Here is a 16,530-nt window from a genome sequence, read left to right on the forward strand (position 1 = left end):
GCTCCCCGGGGCTCGCCCGGCCAGCCCCGGCAGCTGCCCGAGACCGCCCAGCGCAGCGGGAACCCGTCGCCTGCCGCCATCTGCTGGAGCGTTAGTAACGGCCACCGCTGAGCCGCCCTACGCCGAAACCCGGCAACCGGCCCCCTTAAATGCGCCTGTACGAGGCCGTGGAGCAAGAAATCCCCCCCCAAGCCCAGCCGCAATTCACGTCGGGGCAGGAAAGGCCTCAGGCGTGACACAGGCCGGGGGAAGGCCGTCCGTCCGGGGGGTACGGCCACGGCTCTCGGAGCTGCCAGGGCCTGTGTGACGCCTCGCGGCAGCTCACACCCTCTGTCACCTGCAGAGGCGTATTCTCTTAACTTTCTTACGCGACTCCGAGCCATGCCTGATCTCACCCGGTGAGCCCGCACTCGGTGTCAACCGCTTTGCTGTTTTCTACGACAGATTCGCTATTTGAAGTATTCCGGTTAGCTCGGCAGCGCGGCCCAACGCTTCCGCCACACACCCCGGCGCTGTTTTCTTAGCGGAGCAGGAGGCCGGGTGGGCGGACGGCGCACCCGGGCGTGGATCAGCCCGCCAGCCCCGAGCTGGGAACCGGGGTGAGGGGGGGGCCACGCCGCGGGCGGGCGCGGCGGCGGGGGAGCTTCCCCCGGCGGGACGCACGCCCCCCCGCGGCGGGCAGCCCATCCCGCCCGCCTCAGCCTCCCGGCGGGGGAGGGCGCAGCCACGGCCGCGCACGAGGCGCCGCTCCTCCCTCCGCTCGGCGGGGGTGACCAAGTGCGCGCGCGCGCGCGCGTTCCCGGGGTGCCCGACTGCGCTTTGCTCGGGGGTGGGAAGGAGCGCGCACGCGCGAAGCAGCCAGAGAGCGCGACGAGCGAGCGCGGCGGGCTCTGGCGGCTGCGCGCGATCCGGCGGCGGCCGTTGCCCCGCCCCGCCCCGCCGCGTGAGGAGGGCGCGCGCCTGGGCCGGGCGAGCGTGAGCGTGGCGGCTGCGCCGCGCCGCGATGTTCGTGGCGCGCAGCATCGCGGCGGATCACCGCGACCTCATCCACGATGTCTCCTTCGACTTCCACGGGCGGCGCATGGCGACCTGCTCCAGCGACCAGAGCGTCAAAGTGAGCGGCAGCCGCCGGGCCTTGTGCTGGGGGGTGTCGCGGCGTCTGCCGGCGGTGGCGCGGCGCCGGCGGTGCGCGGCCTACCGGCCGCCGGGCGGGCGTCGGGGCGCGGCCGCGCGGAGCAGCGCCCCGCGCCGCACCAGGATGGCGGGGCCGGGGCGGGCCGCTGCCTTCCTCCTCGCGGCGGGCCCGGGCCTCCAGGCGGGAGGGGCCCGTACCTCTCCGCTCCGCCCTGCCCCGCTGGGGCCGGGCAGCGAAGGGCCGCGCTCGGCGCCCGCGTCCCGCCGTGGGGCGCTGCCGTGGGCACAGTCCGCGGAGGGTCCCGGCTGCGGCCCGTAGCGAAACGCCTGCGGTGTCAGACCGTAGCGGCGGGGGCTGCGGAACCAGGATGCGTTCATAGATAACGCACGTTGTTTGTCTATGCGCGTGTACGCAAACGCACATAAAAATACAACTTCTTTTCGACTCGTTGCTGCAGCTGGGAAAACATCCTTAAACTGTTGTGGCTACAGCAGTGCTGCTTGTTTTGTTGATTCAGCTGAAAATCCATATTTATTTAAGGGCGCTAAGGGAAGAAGCTACTGTTTCATAATGAAGTGCCAACAAGAAAAAGGCTGAAATGTTCTGCATGCGCTCTGGCAGATTAGGGAAACTGTAAAATACTAGAAACCTTAATTTTACGTTCTGTTAGAGGAAATAAAATAATGGTAAATGAAAAGTTAATTGCTTTTTCCATTTTTTGCGCATAGTAAGATGGACAAAAATTCAGGAGTTACGTGGTTAGATGTAAGAAATGTAATTTGCAGAGAGCAGTCATATCTTTTGTTAGGCCAGGTAAACGGTTGAGAAAATTGCTTTTCCATAGAAAGCTGTGCCAAATGTAGACCAGGCTTAAAAGCAAGCGAGCAGCCCCTTCTCCCTGACCACATACTAAAAAGCAAACAAAAAAACCTCAACAACAACAACAATAAAAAAGAAGTCCCCCAAAAAGGAAGCCCAAACCATGTCAGTCTCTGGTCTGGACTGACTATGTAAAACTTGCAGCCTAAAAAGAATGTTCTTAAGAAAGATGCCAAGAGGTAGGCAGAACTCAGAACCTATGTTCTTTAGCAAATGTAACGTTGCTTTCCAATCATAACAGCATCCTTTATGAGACTGTCTTAAGAAGTTTTACTCTAACCGGAGTTCTACAACACGTGTAAAACAGCAGTGGTGTATCTGGCGTAGGTCCCACTCTCCCTAGGTGGGCCGTGCAGAATAGCGGTTGGGGAGAAGTTACGAAGTTGGGCTGTGGCGATAACAACCAAGGTTGTGTTAGAGATCCAGAATGGCAAAAGCGAGGTGACTTTCAGTAAAGTTACACAGCGAGTGCGTGACAAGCAGGAGTGGATGCCAGGCTTCTAGAGGTGTCTTTCATCTGGTTACATTCATGACTTCCTTCACAATTTTTCAGGGGAAAAAAGGTCATAAGGATGTATAGGAAATCAAGAGGAAGGAAGGTTAAGTGACATGCATGGGGTTATAAATCAAGGCAGAAATATTAGAAACAGAAACAAGACCTGTTCCCCCACTGGCTCGATTTTCTTTTTGCTGTCCTGCTGTCTTTGGGATGATTGCCAGGAGCCACCTCAGGGTTTTGCGACCAGATCTGAGCACGTGCCTTGGCGAGGACCGTGGGGGCTGCAGAGTGAAACTGAGTAGTGTACTCATGGAACAGAGTGAATGAAGTGTTGAGAATTGTAATAACTTGTCTTCTATGAATAATTTAGTGTTTAAAAAAAGACAGACTTCATACAATAGCAGATTTTGCAGGTGTATGCCTCTTCTCCCTACCTGTAGTAGGGATATTTTCAAGGTCAAGTGAAGTGCAGTTGTGTACTGAGCCAGGTAGAGTTTTCCAGATGAAAATGTTTAGTGGTGTGTGTATATATATTTTTTTAACGGCTGTGTTTTTTAGTACCACTTAGTAAGCTTTACATACAAATTGTATGATTGTATTTTGATTTCTCAATAGGTCTGGGACAAAAGTGAAAATGGGGATTGGCATTGCACTGCCAGCTGGAAGGTTTGTATTTACAAAAATTACACAGTTATAACCATAATTTCTCCTTTGTTTTTGAAGAAACATGCTTAGTTTTTGCTGACTTGTAGAGTAGAAAAACTTTTGGTTTATTGTAGATCCTGTATTTCTTATGGCAAAATACTTTTTGTCTGCTTTAATAAAACATCTTTAATGCCTCTCGCTTCAAGCAGAGGCTCACATGCAGTCTTACAGTATTAGTACTTTGTTATGTTGGCAGGCTTTGTTATCAGTAAACATAGCAGTAACTGGTGGTTAGGGAGTTGGAAAACAGTACCTTCATTTTTAACTGAATATTTGCTTTTTACATATTGTAAGACGTAAAAAAGGAAAGGAAAAAAAGGAAAAAGGAAGAGGTCTGGCTATTAAATGTTACAACATTGGACCTCTTCCCCCCCCCCCAAACCTTTCTGAGAACTGTGTCATATAGAGACTCTGCTTCATCAGGATAATTAGTGCCTTCAGCTTCTGAGTTGTCCCTAAACTTGCATTTAATAGGACCACAATACAATAATCCCTGTAAACGGAAATGCAAGTGAAGCTTTTGAATTCCCCTTGTCTAAAAAAAGAAGCATTAGGTTGACTAGGTATGGAAGAGGAGTTTCATGTAAAAAAGGAGAAGATAAGTAATGCTCTGCATATGCTTTGGAAAAGTACAGGCAAGCTAGAAGTGAGCATGGTAATGGCTGAAAATTGAAAACAAAGCTGCACTTCTTGTGTCAAGGCATAATCTTAGCTTGGACCTTACGGTTTAAAGGAGTAATAAATAATGCCTTGAAAGACACTTGTAATAATTACCTTTTAACCATTAGCTAATAGCAACAAAACTTTGCAGTGCTTATAGGAATAAACAAATGCAACAGCTGCTGTGTAACTTTGAGCTTTATAAAAAAAGTAGGTTTCAAAGGAATAGTCTTAACTACTTCCTAGAATTTACTTCTGCTTCTGCAGAAAGTCATGAAAATGTATGATCACTTGGACTAATACATTAAGTATGTTTCTGTCTGGTGTTTTGGTGTTATCTTGCAGACACATAGTGGATCTGTGTGGCGTGTGACGTGGGCCCATCCTGAATTTGGGCAGGTCCTGGCTTCCTGCTCTTTTGACAGAACAGCAGCTGTATGGGAAGAAATAGTGGGAGAGTCAAATGATAAACTCCGAGGCCAGAGTCACTGGGTGAGACTTTAACATATTAATTACAGTTTCTATATGTTCTCATACAAAACAGATTTACTGTGCCTCATTGATTTTTTTGCTTATCATCATGGGCTGAAGCTTTAAACTGTTTAATTTCCAGAATTAAACAGAAGACTGAACATGAAAATTGTTCTAAATACCAAGTTACTGGACATTTCTGGTTCTGCAACATATTTTCTATTCCTGAAACAGAGAAAGCACCCTGTTTTCTTCTGTTAATATATTAAGTGTTCGTGATTTTGCCTTTGTTTTGTTAATTTGTGGCAATATTCCAATATAGAGTAAGTATTTTTAAAGCATTTAGGGAAGACAGCTAAATGGCAACATTCAGCTCAATTAGTGTCACTACTGTTGGTGTTTCTTAGTAAGATGTTCCCTGGCAAACAACTTGCAGACATGAATTCCCATCTACAGTAGAATTAAAGTTGTGGGGTTTTTCTTCTGTGACAAGAGCTCATTTGAAACTGTCTCATGCTGTTCTTTTTCATCTTTCAAACAATAGGTCAGGTTTTGGGGGGAAATAGTTTGCTTGGAAGTGGATTTTCAGGGTAGCATTTCATCAAGGGAATTTTAGATCTAAACAGATTATTTTGCAGCTATTCTTCATGTGTAATCATATATAACTCAGTATAGTATTCCTGCCTCTAATGTTTTGTTTTCAGTTGCTAAAATGTCTGCAGTTTTCTACTTTCTACTAAAGTTTTCTAACATTAAAATACATAATTGTGAAGAGTTGGGTTATCGGGACCTTTGGCACCCAGTGGAGTATGAAAGCTGACTTCCGTGTGCAGGAGGCAGTTGTGATGCATAGTTTTCAGCTCAAACTCACACTTTCTTGGCAGGAGAGCAGACAACTTGAAAAACAAATGTTTACAATTTTTTCCTCTTTCACCCTAGCTAATCTTCCTATCAAATGTCTGCTGTATTCACCCATTCCCTTACCAGAAATACTTGCTTTGATGCTTCTGTTGGAAAATGCTGCATGGTAAACTTCAGCAGCACTGACATTAGAAAGTGGCGTTGTTAGGCATCACAGTTAATATTGTCACCAGTATGAATGAAGAGGACAGTTTCAAACTGCCTGTGGCCAATACTCTTGTACTTTATGCTTATGTTATGTGTGTGTTTTTTTTTTTTTTTTTATTCCTGAAGAGCATAATCTAAACAACTCTTTTTGGTATCAGAACTTTGGTACCACTGTCCGTGTATCTCTTGATGCTTGAAATTGCATCACTGCAATGATCTGTTGTTTCTCCAATTCATTGGTGTGTATTTTTTTTTTTTTTAGTTCTTGATGGAAGAGGTAAGTGATCCTATGAAATGGTGTTGTCAGACTTTCATTAGCCTTCCTTAGGGAATAAATTTTTGATGGAATTTTCTAGTATTTCCTTCAAGAATTTCTGTCTTTCTTTGCAGGTAAAGAGGACCACTCTAGTAGACAGTAGGACATCTGTTACAGATGTGAAGTTTGCTCCCAAGCATATGGGTCTTATGTTAGCAACCTGTTCAGCAGATGGAGTTGTAAGGATTTATGAAGCTCCAGATGTGATGAATCTCAGTCAGTGGTCACTGCAGCATGAAATCTCATGTAAACTAAGCTGCAGTTGTATTTCTTGGAATCCTTCAAGGTATGTTATTAAAACTGTAGGTTTTGCTTTATGACTGTTGAAGCAGAAGATCCAAGAGTTAGTTCTGAAATTTTATAGAATAAATCCTAAAATATGCATGGAGAAGATTGAGTGTACGTTACTCGGATCTGAAAGAAAGCTGCTAACACTTCTTTTAATAAAGCAAGTTTGGCAGAACCAGAGAAGTGTTACAAAAAGTCCTCCAGTGCTCTGTGAGGAAATATTCCCAGCTTAATTATTTTTAGCAAGTAATGAGCTAAAGAGCTACGGAGTGCTCTTTATTTATCCCACAAAACTTAACTGGGATTTTCAGAAGAGAAAGTGTTTATAAAGGGACAATTCCCATCTCTTTCTTCTTTCCTTAAGAAAGGTGTTGCAATAGGTAATAATTTTGACAACTCTAACAAGGACATGCACCCTTGCCAGTGCAACAGAGTACTAGGAACCACAAGAGTCTTGGTAGCACAAATAGAAAGCCTAAGAATTGTTCTTTTAGTTATATCCTCAGGGGCTCAATGATACACTTAACCTCCTTGAACAGGAAGGAATCAGAGAGGAGTTTGGTTGGGTAGTCCCCACCCAGAAGAACACATACAAGCAGAGGTTCTCCTTCGCTTTCCATCTCACATCCTCCCCCAGCAGTCTGAACTGCTTTGGATTCTGTTTGTCCAGAAGCACTTAATGGCTTTCCCTACAGAAGCAGGGAGGTCTGTGTCCTCCCGATCCCGTTATTCTTCTATTCATTAGTAGTAGTCTGTGCTGAAGGTACAGAGTACAGGCTTTCTCTTTAATGCATGGGATGGGGTTAAAAGTTGATTTAAAAACTAGAACTCATCTACATGTAGCTTTTGTAACCTGTCTTCCAAAACCTGAATGAAATCCCACTAAATCAATCATTAAAAGTACTGCAAAGAACGCAGACTCTGCCATGAAACTTGTGGCAAATACTTGACTGCAGATGCATATATAAAATCAATCCTACTCCTGGGAGCATCATCTTGAATTGCCAAATAATGTTCCCTAATGATTTCTCCTTAGTGGGTGTATGAAGTGGGCGTTCAAAACAACAGAATGGAGATTGTACCGGTAACTGTGAATAGCACTTACGCATGTTTCCTTGTGATTTTCCCCCCGCCGCCTTGTGATTTTTTTTTTTTTTGTTTTCTTTATAGATAATGTGTCTGAAATTTAAAAAAATGGCTTGGTGTACTTTCTGTGAAACCATTTGTAAATATAATAGTATTTGTTTTTACCTTTTAGCTCTCGAGCACATTCTCCAATGATAGCTGTAGGAAGTGATGACAACAGTCCAAATATATTGGCTAAGGTTCAAATTTACGAATATAACGAAAATACCAGGTATGCTAAATGACAATGTATAACATTTGTGGGATCTTAAAGTAGTTTGTAATAGATGGCCTTTTATTCCTGTCATTAGCTGTGGAGTGGAGTAGTAAATAATAGTACCTTAATTCTGTCTCTGAGCCATTGGATGGGAAAGGAGAGGGAGACCTCAGAATGTTAACTGATGTTAACAGACATGATATTGATAATTTTGTTCCATGTCAGTGCAGAAATGCCAGTGTCCTTACCAGCATTTTAAAGGGAGAATTGTTTCTGCTTCTGCTAGTTTATACGCTTAATTTTGCACAAGGAATTAATAGGATGAAGTTGAAATTTGAATTGCGTTGCACTAGGCACTATTTTGTTCAAGGCGACCTTAAAACGCTTTTAAAAGCATGTTTATAATGACAGAAAGTCCTGTGAATTACTAGCGTTCTGTGAAAGTTCAGTTTGTACATTTAAGAATTCAGAACTAGAAAAGGCCAGGAAGTGTACGCACAAGCACTTTCAATTAAATGACAACAGAGAACTTGTGTTTCATTCAGGGAGATTGGTGTGGGAAAGGAGCCAAGGTGTTTTGTGGATTTATGCCTGGCTTCAGACAATGTTCTCTGTGCATTAACAATAGAGAAAAGTTGTTGTAACTTACCTGGTGGTAAATAAGAAAATGGGATGCATGTTTATGATACCGTGAAGGAGGCAGATAGCGGTCTGCTTACAAGCACAGAAAATTTAGTAAGTTACCGAGATACAAGTTCCCTTTAGATTTGTGAATGGAAGAATCTTCTTCTTTCGCTCTTCCAAATGCAGACAAAAATGTTCTTTGTACTGGAATCCTTGCTTTGTTGTATGATTTAGCATATGGATGTTAGTAGTTACTGTATCGGACGTATTCAATTTCTGAAGAAATCAGCTTGTATTTATTACTTACAATTAAATTTATGTTAAGAAAATATTTTTATTTTTGCAAGTCTCATCATGTATACTAACCCCTTTTTCCCTGTTCCACTATGTCTGGTTTATATAATTTGCATCACTGGCCATTTTGATGGCACTAAAGGTTAGTTTCTTATGCTGTACAGGAAATACGCAAAAGCAGAAGCTCTGATGACGGTCACAGATCCTGTACATGACATTGCATTTGCTCCAAATCTGGGAAGATCCTTCCACATCTTAGCTGTAGCAACCAAAGACGTACGAATTTTCACACTAAAACCTCTAAGGTGAGCTTAAAAGAAAGATAGTTTGGTATGATGTGGTGCATACTATATAGTCTTATTTTAATAGTATCTGTGAAGCAAAAGTAGTAACTTAATGTATACAGGATTGTTTTTTAGCAACCTGATTTTTAAGATTACAAGATTGTGAGCAAGCCTATAATTTTGTCTGAATACCTCTTAATACTCCTAATCTAGTAACAATTGTTATATAAACTCCTTGAAAGATGTAGTCCTCTCTTTTTGTCATTGTGTTCAAGCCCAGACCTTTGAACAGTTGTGTGCAGAACTGTCACTTTTCTCTTAAACAGGAAAGAATTGACTTCTTCTGGAGGATTAACAAAATTTGAAATTCATATTGTGGCACAGTTTGATAATCACAACTCCCAGGTGTGGCGAGTGAGCTGGAATATTACAGGCACAGTGCTTGCCTCCTCTGGTGATGATGGCTGTGTTAGGCTCTGGAAGGGTAAGGTCACCCACCTGAAATACACTAGCTTTTGTAGTATGCTGAATATACTTGAGAAATTTTACTCAAAAAATAATTTTGGAGCAAAAATCCATTTTTGATTTGTGAATGATAGATTTTTATATTTCTGTTTACATTTCAGAAAAAGCAAATTATGTTCTGTGCTGGAACACTTGAATGATTTAGGCTGCTGTGAATAGTTGTTACCGTACCCTCAAATTGTTTCACCAGAGCTATGTAAAGCTGTCATTTTTAAAATTAACATATGTATTGCATTACTATCTTTGCCTGCTGCCAAAACCAGAAAATCTACGTTCAGTCACAATGTTCAGGCAAACTGGCTTTTTTTCTGTTTAAATTTCCAAAAGCAACAACAACAAAAACAGTGGCAGTTTCCTCATCCATTCTCATTTGTTCCTCGGTATTTTAATAAAGGAAACTCATTCTTGCTACTGAACAAAACTGAGTTTTAAATTGTGGATAGGCAGAGAATGTCAGACAGCTAAAGGGCCAGATCCTCAGCTGTTTGGAATTTATAGATTGGTATTTAAGTTCAATTCTAATTCATAACAGGTGTGTAGCAGTTGAAACACTATAGCTGTATCAAAAGCTGAGCTTCAGAAGAGAAACTAACAGTTTGATATATCTGTATTTGCAGCTAATTACATGGACAACTGGAAGTGTACTGGTATACTGAAAGGTAACGGGAGTCCAGTGAATGGTAGTTCTCAGCAGGGAATTTTTAATGCCTCTCTAGGTTCAGCCAATACAAGTCTACAGAATTCACTAAACGGATCATCTGCCAGCAGGTAGGTTAATTCCTAGAGAGATTGAATTTCAGTAAATACTCTCTTCTCTGAATCTTCTTAATTTCACTTAGCTTTCATGTTTGCTTTACAATTATTTTTTTTAAAGTGCAGTGTCATTTATTGCATGAGTACTTCTACAAGCTATTCTAGTCTTGCTCTGTGATGGTGTCTGTTATGCCAGTGTTAAGAGGAAAATGAATGAAACCTAAGTCATACTGAATCATTCTGTATGAATAAGCAATGTAAACAACTACTTTCACTTTTAGTCCTTTGCATGATTAAAAATAACTTTTCTGAAATAGTTTCAAACAAGGAGAAACTTCATCATACTGCTGTGTAACTGCCCTTCTGTTTTAGATGCACGTTTAGAAGTGAAGCAAAAATACCAGCAACAAATTCTGTTTTTCACGGGGATAATGTAGCAGAAAGGAAGGAGGAAAAGATACTTCATAATGTATGGTTTCAACAATCATATACTAGTGTTAGTTTACTTGCATTTTTGCAGGTGTAACATCAACTGAATAAAAGTTTGGTTTTTTTTTAGTCTTCCTCATATGGCATTCTTATTGCGGATTGATTTGCTTTCTCTGTTTTTATTCTGTAATAATTGCTGTTTAGTAGGTAAATATAACTGCCTCTTCTGAAAACCATTTTAATTTGCGCACACCGAACTCTAGAAATACACTGCCCTGCATTTGCATGGTGGAGTGTGTACAATCAACTTTACAGGATGTGTCCTATGTAAGGACTAGATGTGGCCAAATTCCATAGCAGCAGCTTCCAAGTTTAGTGGCCACCTTTATTTTTTTCAAATGCCTTGGGATGGCCTCCATTTCCATCCATGTACAGCTACTAGTATGGCGCTTTTTCAGTTTAAAATGCTCATCTGTAAAGTACTGTGACGTTTGCTTTAGAAGAGTAGCCTTCACCCCTGCCTTCAGCAGCCAATCCTGAATGGCAGTTCTGGCTTCCAGATCCCTAGCTGCGTTGAACAGGGAAGGGCTTTCACATTTTCCTCACAAGATAAATGGGAGAGCAAGAGGTGGTAATGGGCCCAGTCTCCAGCAATAAAGGAGGCCAGAATGATAGTCATCTGGTTCCAGGTGCTACTTACAGTGTAGCAAAAAACACTGAAATGCAGTCCTGTCTTGGAAATGTGATATCCACACCTACTTAACTGTATTTGCTTGGGCTCCCGTAGGGAGATAGAGGCCATTTTATGCCTCTTTAGCCTGGGGTGTGGTTTCACAGCCTCCTTACCTAAGACTGTGCTGCTGCCAGCCAGACTACCCTACCCCACCCACTCCTCTCCCTGAAGTTGGTAGTAAGCCATTGTGAAACTGAAACTTCTAGCATTATTTTAGACTCCCTCCATTGCTCTGTATTTTGAAAGTGGTGTGAGTTTTTTCTTGTTTTAATAAAGTATTCTCGGCTCCAATTTGGAATTAATGTTTTGTTAAAGAATTAAATCCATGGCTTAATTTCAAAATATATGGTGTCTTGTCCTAGGATTGAGCCTTACTATAAAAAAAGATGCACTTAACTACATACTTTCTTCTGTAATCACATTGGCTTGAGTTGCATAAGCACAGTTGCTAACTTTTTTTTAGTGTATTAACACTTACAAAGATTTATGTACTGACATTTGACTAAATTGGTATGCTACACAATTTATTTTGTCTGTGACTGTAGATGCTATGTTTCAGTTCCTATACATTTAAACACTTAAAACAGATAAAGCATAGGCAGATCTGGAAAACTGTGTTAAAGTACGACCACCAAACTGGATTTGTAATCAGAATAGTTTCAGAACAGATGATGTAGATTGTTGGAAAATAAGTCAGTAAGGCTGTATTGTTATGTTGATGTAATTGTGTGTCTAGATTCATGATACAATTTCCATTCTCCATTTGTATTATGTCCTTTTTAACAGAAAGCAGAGCTGATACCAAGCTAACTGGAGTAACTTTGGTGTTTTGCTGCTTGTTGCATGCACACAGGAATGGAAAACGAACTCCTTTTTCCCCTCCCCAACGCCGTTTGACCTCTCCCAAGACACCAGCAGCCTGCTAACTACTAAATGCTATTCAAAAAGCCTTTTTAAAACACGTTGTGTACGTTTTTTGTACTAGTCCGCACAGTTTGATACTGTTGGAACTCCTGATAGAAAAATACTTGGAGAGGCTTCTTGTTTGGGAAAAAACCACAAACAAACAACAATCCAAACCCCAAAACTTCCATCAAAACACTTTTTTTGAAAGCTTGTCACATTAAAAGACTAGTTTATGACTAAAAATGAGAATTTTTGTCCTTGATTGGGATGGGAGGAGGGAAATGACCATTAAAATTATTTTCATTAAAATTGTTTTGATAACTAATTTGTTTTGCATTTCATAGCATTCAGCATTTGATTAAGATTCCTAAACATCACAAGTTTGTAACTGCTTTGTAATATTTGAAATTGTTAGTTTTAAAGGAATAAGAAAACTGTATTTTGACAATTGTACAGATGGTAGCTTTTAATAGTTCGGTATTGCTTCATTTATAACTTAGTATGACTTCAAATAAACGTTTTGTAAGTACTGTCATACTTTCTTCATCCTAACTAAGAGAAGTACTTTTTCTGATATGTACTTGTACATTCCTATGGTAATAATTCCATCAACTAATTAAAATTCTCTGAGCATAGTATCCTAAAAAACACAAACACTTGAGCCATATAAAGATGGAAACCAAAATGCAGCTCGTTGTGAACTGTCCCATAATTTCATTAATCGTATAGCTGTTCCTTTATGTAAGCCCACGGAACTGTAAACAAGACAGAAAACACCTGTAGGTATCTAATACAGTTATACTAAAATGCACAAGTATTACGGGTAAGTTCTAATAAAAACAGCAGAAAAATGACATGAAATAGCATAATTCTTAGTCTTGCATTCGCCAGGAATCTTAAATTTACTCTGAGGATTTTGCAGAAATATGTAGATACGTACAAAGACTGTATTTCATTGAAAGTAGTTACTCTCTGTAAATGTGTATTATTAAAATGTTGTAAAAACAATGATGTTTTTACGTCTATCCTAGAAGTGCTGTGAAGTTAATCTGAATTAGATGCATATGCAGAAAATGTACTTACATAATATTTAATGTATATCCTGTGTCGCAAATGAAGCATTACTAAAAGCTCTGTTAACAAATCACAGGAATTCTGGGAGAATGAAAGCCTGTTAATAGCTGTGCTATGACATCCTTTTGATTTCCAAAGCAATCTGTTCTTTTGTAAAAGTGTATACTAGGATTATTATTATGGTATCCTTTTCTGTGAATTTCAGTGGAAAAGACTGTATTATTTTCCTTTAAAGAACAGTTTCCAGATTTGTCTTGTTTTGAATTACAAGCCTTAATTTCTGCTATTATGTTCTATTGGTTTTGGCATGGATATACTAAAGCCTTTTTTTTTTTCCAGCATGTCTTTTTCTCCCCTTTGGTTCTCCTTGTATTTACTACCTTTCTCTTTTTCTTGTTTTGTTTTTTTTTGTTGTTGTTGTTTTTTTTCTGTTTTTTTTTTTTTTTTTTTTTTTTTTTGTTTTGGTGTTTTGTTCCTTTCTTAATTGTTTCAGGTATTTCTTTCCCCCTCTGGATTCCCCACGGGCTGGATCGAGATGGTCCAGTCATGCCCAGCTCCTTCCTCCTCCTCCTCTGATAGAGCACTCTTGCGATGCTGACAGTGCCACCATCCAGTATCCTCACCCTCGCAGACGATGTGTATCTCGACCTCTTAATCTATTACCTGAGAATGAAGGGGTTTAACATGTTACTTTAAATAAACTCTGAAGGGCCTTATTCTGGTGTTTGTGAATTGCTTCCATTTCTGGCTGCCTTTGTATTTCTTCTCTTGTACAGAAGATTTTAAAAAATTTTGGGACTTCGTGTATGTTTTGCAAAACAAACTACAACACTTGGAACATGTTTATGTTTGTGTATCAAAGCAACATTTTAATCTGTACCCTTTGAACTATGGCAACACATACAAACAGTATTAACCATGAGCTATTTACAGAGTATCTGACTTCAATGTGCCTGTCTTTTTTTCTTTTTTTTTTTTCCTTTTTATTTTTGGAATCAGTTTAGTGTGGTTTTGAATTTTTTTCTTTGTATATTGCACTGACAGATGTGAAATATATTCTCAAAATTAAACATGCCTTCAAGAAGTTGTTGAGTAACTAAAGGATGATATTGCATCGACTCGTAAAAGAAACAAAACCATTCCTGTGTATACTACAGCAAAATAGTTTGAAGTGTTTGGTTACTTAAGAATTTTCCATTTTGCTGTATAAATATTTAAATTTTGTAATTGCGGTTCACTAATAAACTTATTCTAAAAGGTCTGTATTAGTATGCTTTTTCTTGTAATAGGCTTTTTTTTTTTTAACAGGCTCCTGATCAAGGAGCTTTTTTGGTTCAGGTGTCCATTCTCATAGCTTTGCTTTTGTGAAGTCATGTGCCATTCTGGATGCGCAGTTGCATATTACATTTCTCTGCCACAGGGTGCTCTGACTTTTCTCATGGGTGTGTTGAAGGTCTGCAGAGACTACTAGAGTTGGATTTCAAACTACCTCATAATTCTTTTCCAGTGATTGAATAATTCACGTAAGACATTTTGAAGAAATAGTACTGACTTAAAAGCTGCCTTTTTTGATGTGTCAGCACAGGAACATCATTGCTGTGGATCAGCATGCTGGCATTGACTTGGCTTTGGCTGGTGTGAGACAGGTGGGAGGATAAAACTGGACAATGACTACATGGTATTTCTAGGGAGTAGCATTACTGTACAGGATGTAATTGCTGAGCGCGTTCAGCAGATCTTGGGGGGAGGGGGGATAAAGGTGGGCTCTGCAGCAGAAACCCAAAGTGTAATAGTGTATTTTGGCGTGCTTCAAAATGGGCTTACACTACTTCCTGGACTAGACCACTAGTATAAGGTAATGGAGAGGGCAACCTGCATTCTTCCAAAACGATAGCAAGTTCCTGTGAGTTTTACTTGTATTCTGGAAACTATTTGCTCATTTGCTGTATTTTTGCTCAGAAACACCACATTTGTTTCTTGAGTTATCTCTGAGGAATCTAGTTTTAGTTTTTTACTGAAAAAAACCATGAGAGGTAAAAGTGGTGTTATGGAGTGCTTGCTGACTGTGGGTGGAGGTAGGCTGCTGGTAGTTTTCAGCCAGCAGGAACAGAACTGGGGGGAAAGAACCAAAGGTTTTGTAAAAGCGGGTACTTAGACCTTTTTACCAAAAGATTAACTTTTATGGAACTATGCCATACTTTGTATGGTAAACAACAGAAATGTTACATGATTAAAAAATAAGGTTTAAATGGGAGTGGGGAGTAACAATATTTCTCAGTGGGAGAATGAGTCATTAAAAAAAAAAAAAGACATCAAAACTATTATACTGGGAACTATTATACTGGGATTCATTCCTAAAACAGAAGAAACTGTTTCCGGTTACGCAAGCAGCAGAATATACTTTTGAAGGTTTAAGCTACTTGCAGAATTTCTGTCCTAACCCTTTAAAAGGTCACTCCCTTCAATACAGCAATTGATCTTTTCCTTACTGTACTTCTAGTTGTACCAGGAAAAAAATAGGGCTCCTTCCTAAGCAGCCATCAAGAAAAGCAAGGTGACAGTGTCTAGAAAAGCTGCTGTTTCCCAGTGCTTAAAGTTTGTGCTGTGAGACCCTGCAGTGTCTCAGATATGCCTCAATTACTGCACTGTAAGAAACACAAGTGTAAAATATATTCAAAGATAATTCTTTACATATAAACATTCTTGATAAGCCAGATCTAAGGGGAAGATTTCTGCTTGCTTTTTTTTTTAAATTTGCTTCTGTTGTCATTTTGGAGCCCAGAATATCCGCTTATGGTAATAGTAAAGTAAATGGCAACTTTTAGCAGCTTTTAATGCATTTGTTTTGTTAATGCAGCATGATCACATTATTTTCCTCTGTGCTGAGCATGTAGTATTATTAGATATCCTGACTAATTCCAGTCACACTTCTTGCTAATGGAAACATGCTGTTACATTTTTAGTGCAAACAGGTCACGTTTCCAATGGAGTGGCCAAGTACTTTGACAAATGAACTTAACGCTGGTTGTGTGGCTGGTATTTGCCTTTCCCTCTGCCTGCCATTTTGCATTGATGTCTCTCCAAACAAAGACTTTTCATTCCATATCCCTGACTGTCCACCTCCGCTTCCTCAAACTCATGCTTCCCTCTTTATTCATCTCTCTTGCTCCCATGACTCAAAATTATGAACTGTACTTCCGTGCAGGATCTGGGCCCTTGAATGTAAGCAGCAGAACCCCTAGGAGGGAGGGAGATTATAGAAGGGCTTAGAAAGGGATAATTACAGCAGGTACTTGCAGTATTTATCTAGCACTTTGTAGGGCTGCTGTCCCTTTGCTTCTTCTGAAAGAAGATATGTATTATCGCGTATACTGTTTATGTGCTTGGGGCACATCTCAGCCTGAACTTCTAAGACCAGGAGTTTTTGGGTCTTGTAGAGTAGCCAGGGAGGTGGCTTTGGGTTGGTTTTTTTTGTTTTGTTATTGTTGTTTGGTTTGGTTTTGTTTGGAACATATTTGAACATGGTGTGAAATTCTGGTGACGTT

At 40.8% G+C, this 16,530-nt stretch overlaps 1 protein-coding gene across 1 annotated transcript in view; it reads left to right on the forward strand.

Annotated features, from left to right (window-relative positions):
* The first annotated feature begins 953 nt into the window (after positions 1-953).
* The window catches only part of CEP192 (centrosomal protein 192), a 96,593-nt gene continuing 81,016 nt past the window's right edge, over positions 954-16,530 (forward strand). The window contains exons 1-9 of the mRNA XM_076328963.1: positions 954-1,114; positions 3,129-3,179; positions 4,224-4,370; positions 5,808-6,019; positions 7,280-7,378; positions 8,446-8,586; positions 8,892-9,049; positions 9,708-9,858; positions 13,479-13,662. Coding sequence (XP_076185078.1) covers positions 1,004-1,114; positions 3,129-3,179; positions 4,224-4,370; positions 5,808-6,019; positions 7,280-7,378; positions 8,446-8,586; positions 8,892-9,049; positions 9,708-9,858; positions 13,479-13,662 — 1,254 coding nt within the window. The 5' untranslated portion in view covers positions 954-1,003. The remainder of the gene's footprint in view (positions 1,115-3,128; positions 3,180-4,223; positions 4,371-5,807; positions 6,020-7,279; positions 7,379-8,445; positions 8,587-8,891; positions 9,050-9,707; positions 9,859-13,478; positions 13,663-16,530) is intronic.

The sequence above is a fragment of the Aptenodytes patagonicus genome, chromosome 2 (assembly GCF_965638725.1).
Source record: "Aptenodytes patagonicus chromosome 2, bAptPat1.pri.cur, whole genome shotgun sequence".
NCBI classification, from domain to species: domain Eukaryota; kingdom Metazoa; phylum Chordata; class Aves; order Sphenisciformes; family Spheniscidae; genus Aptenodytes; species Aptenodytes patagonicus.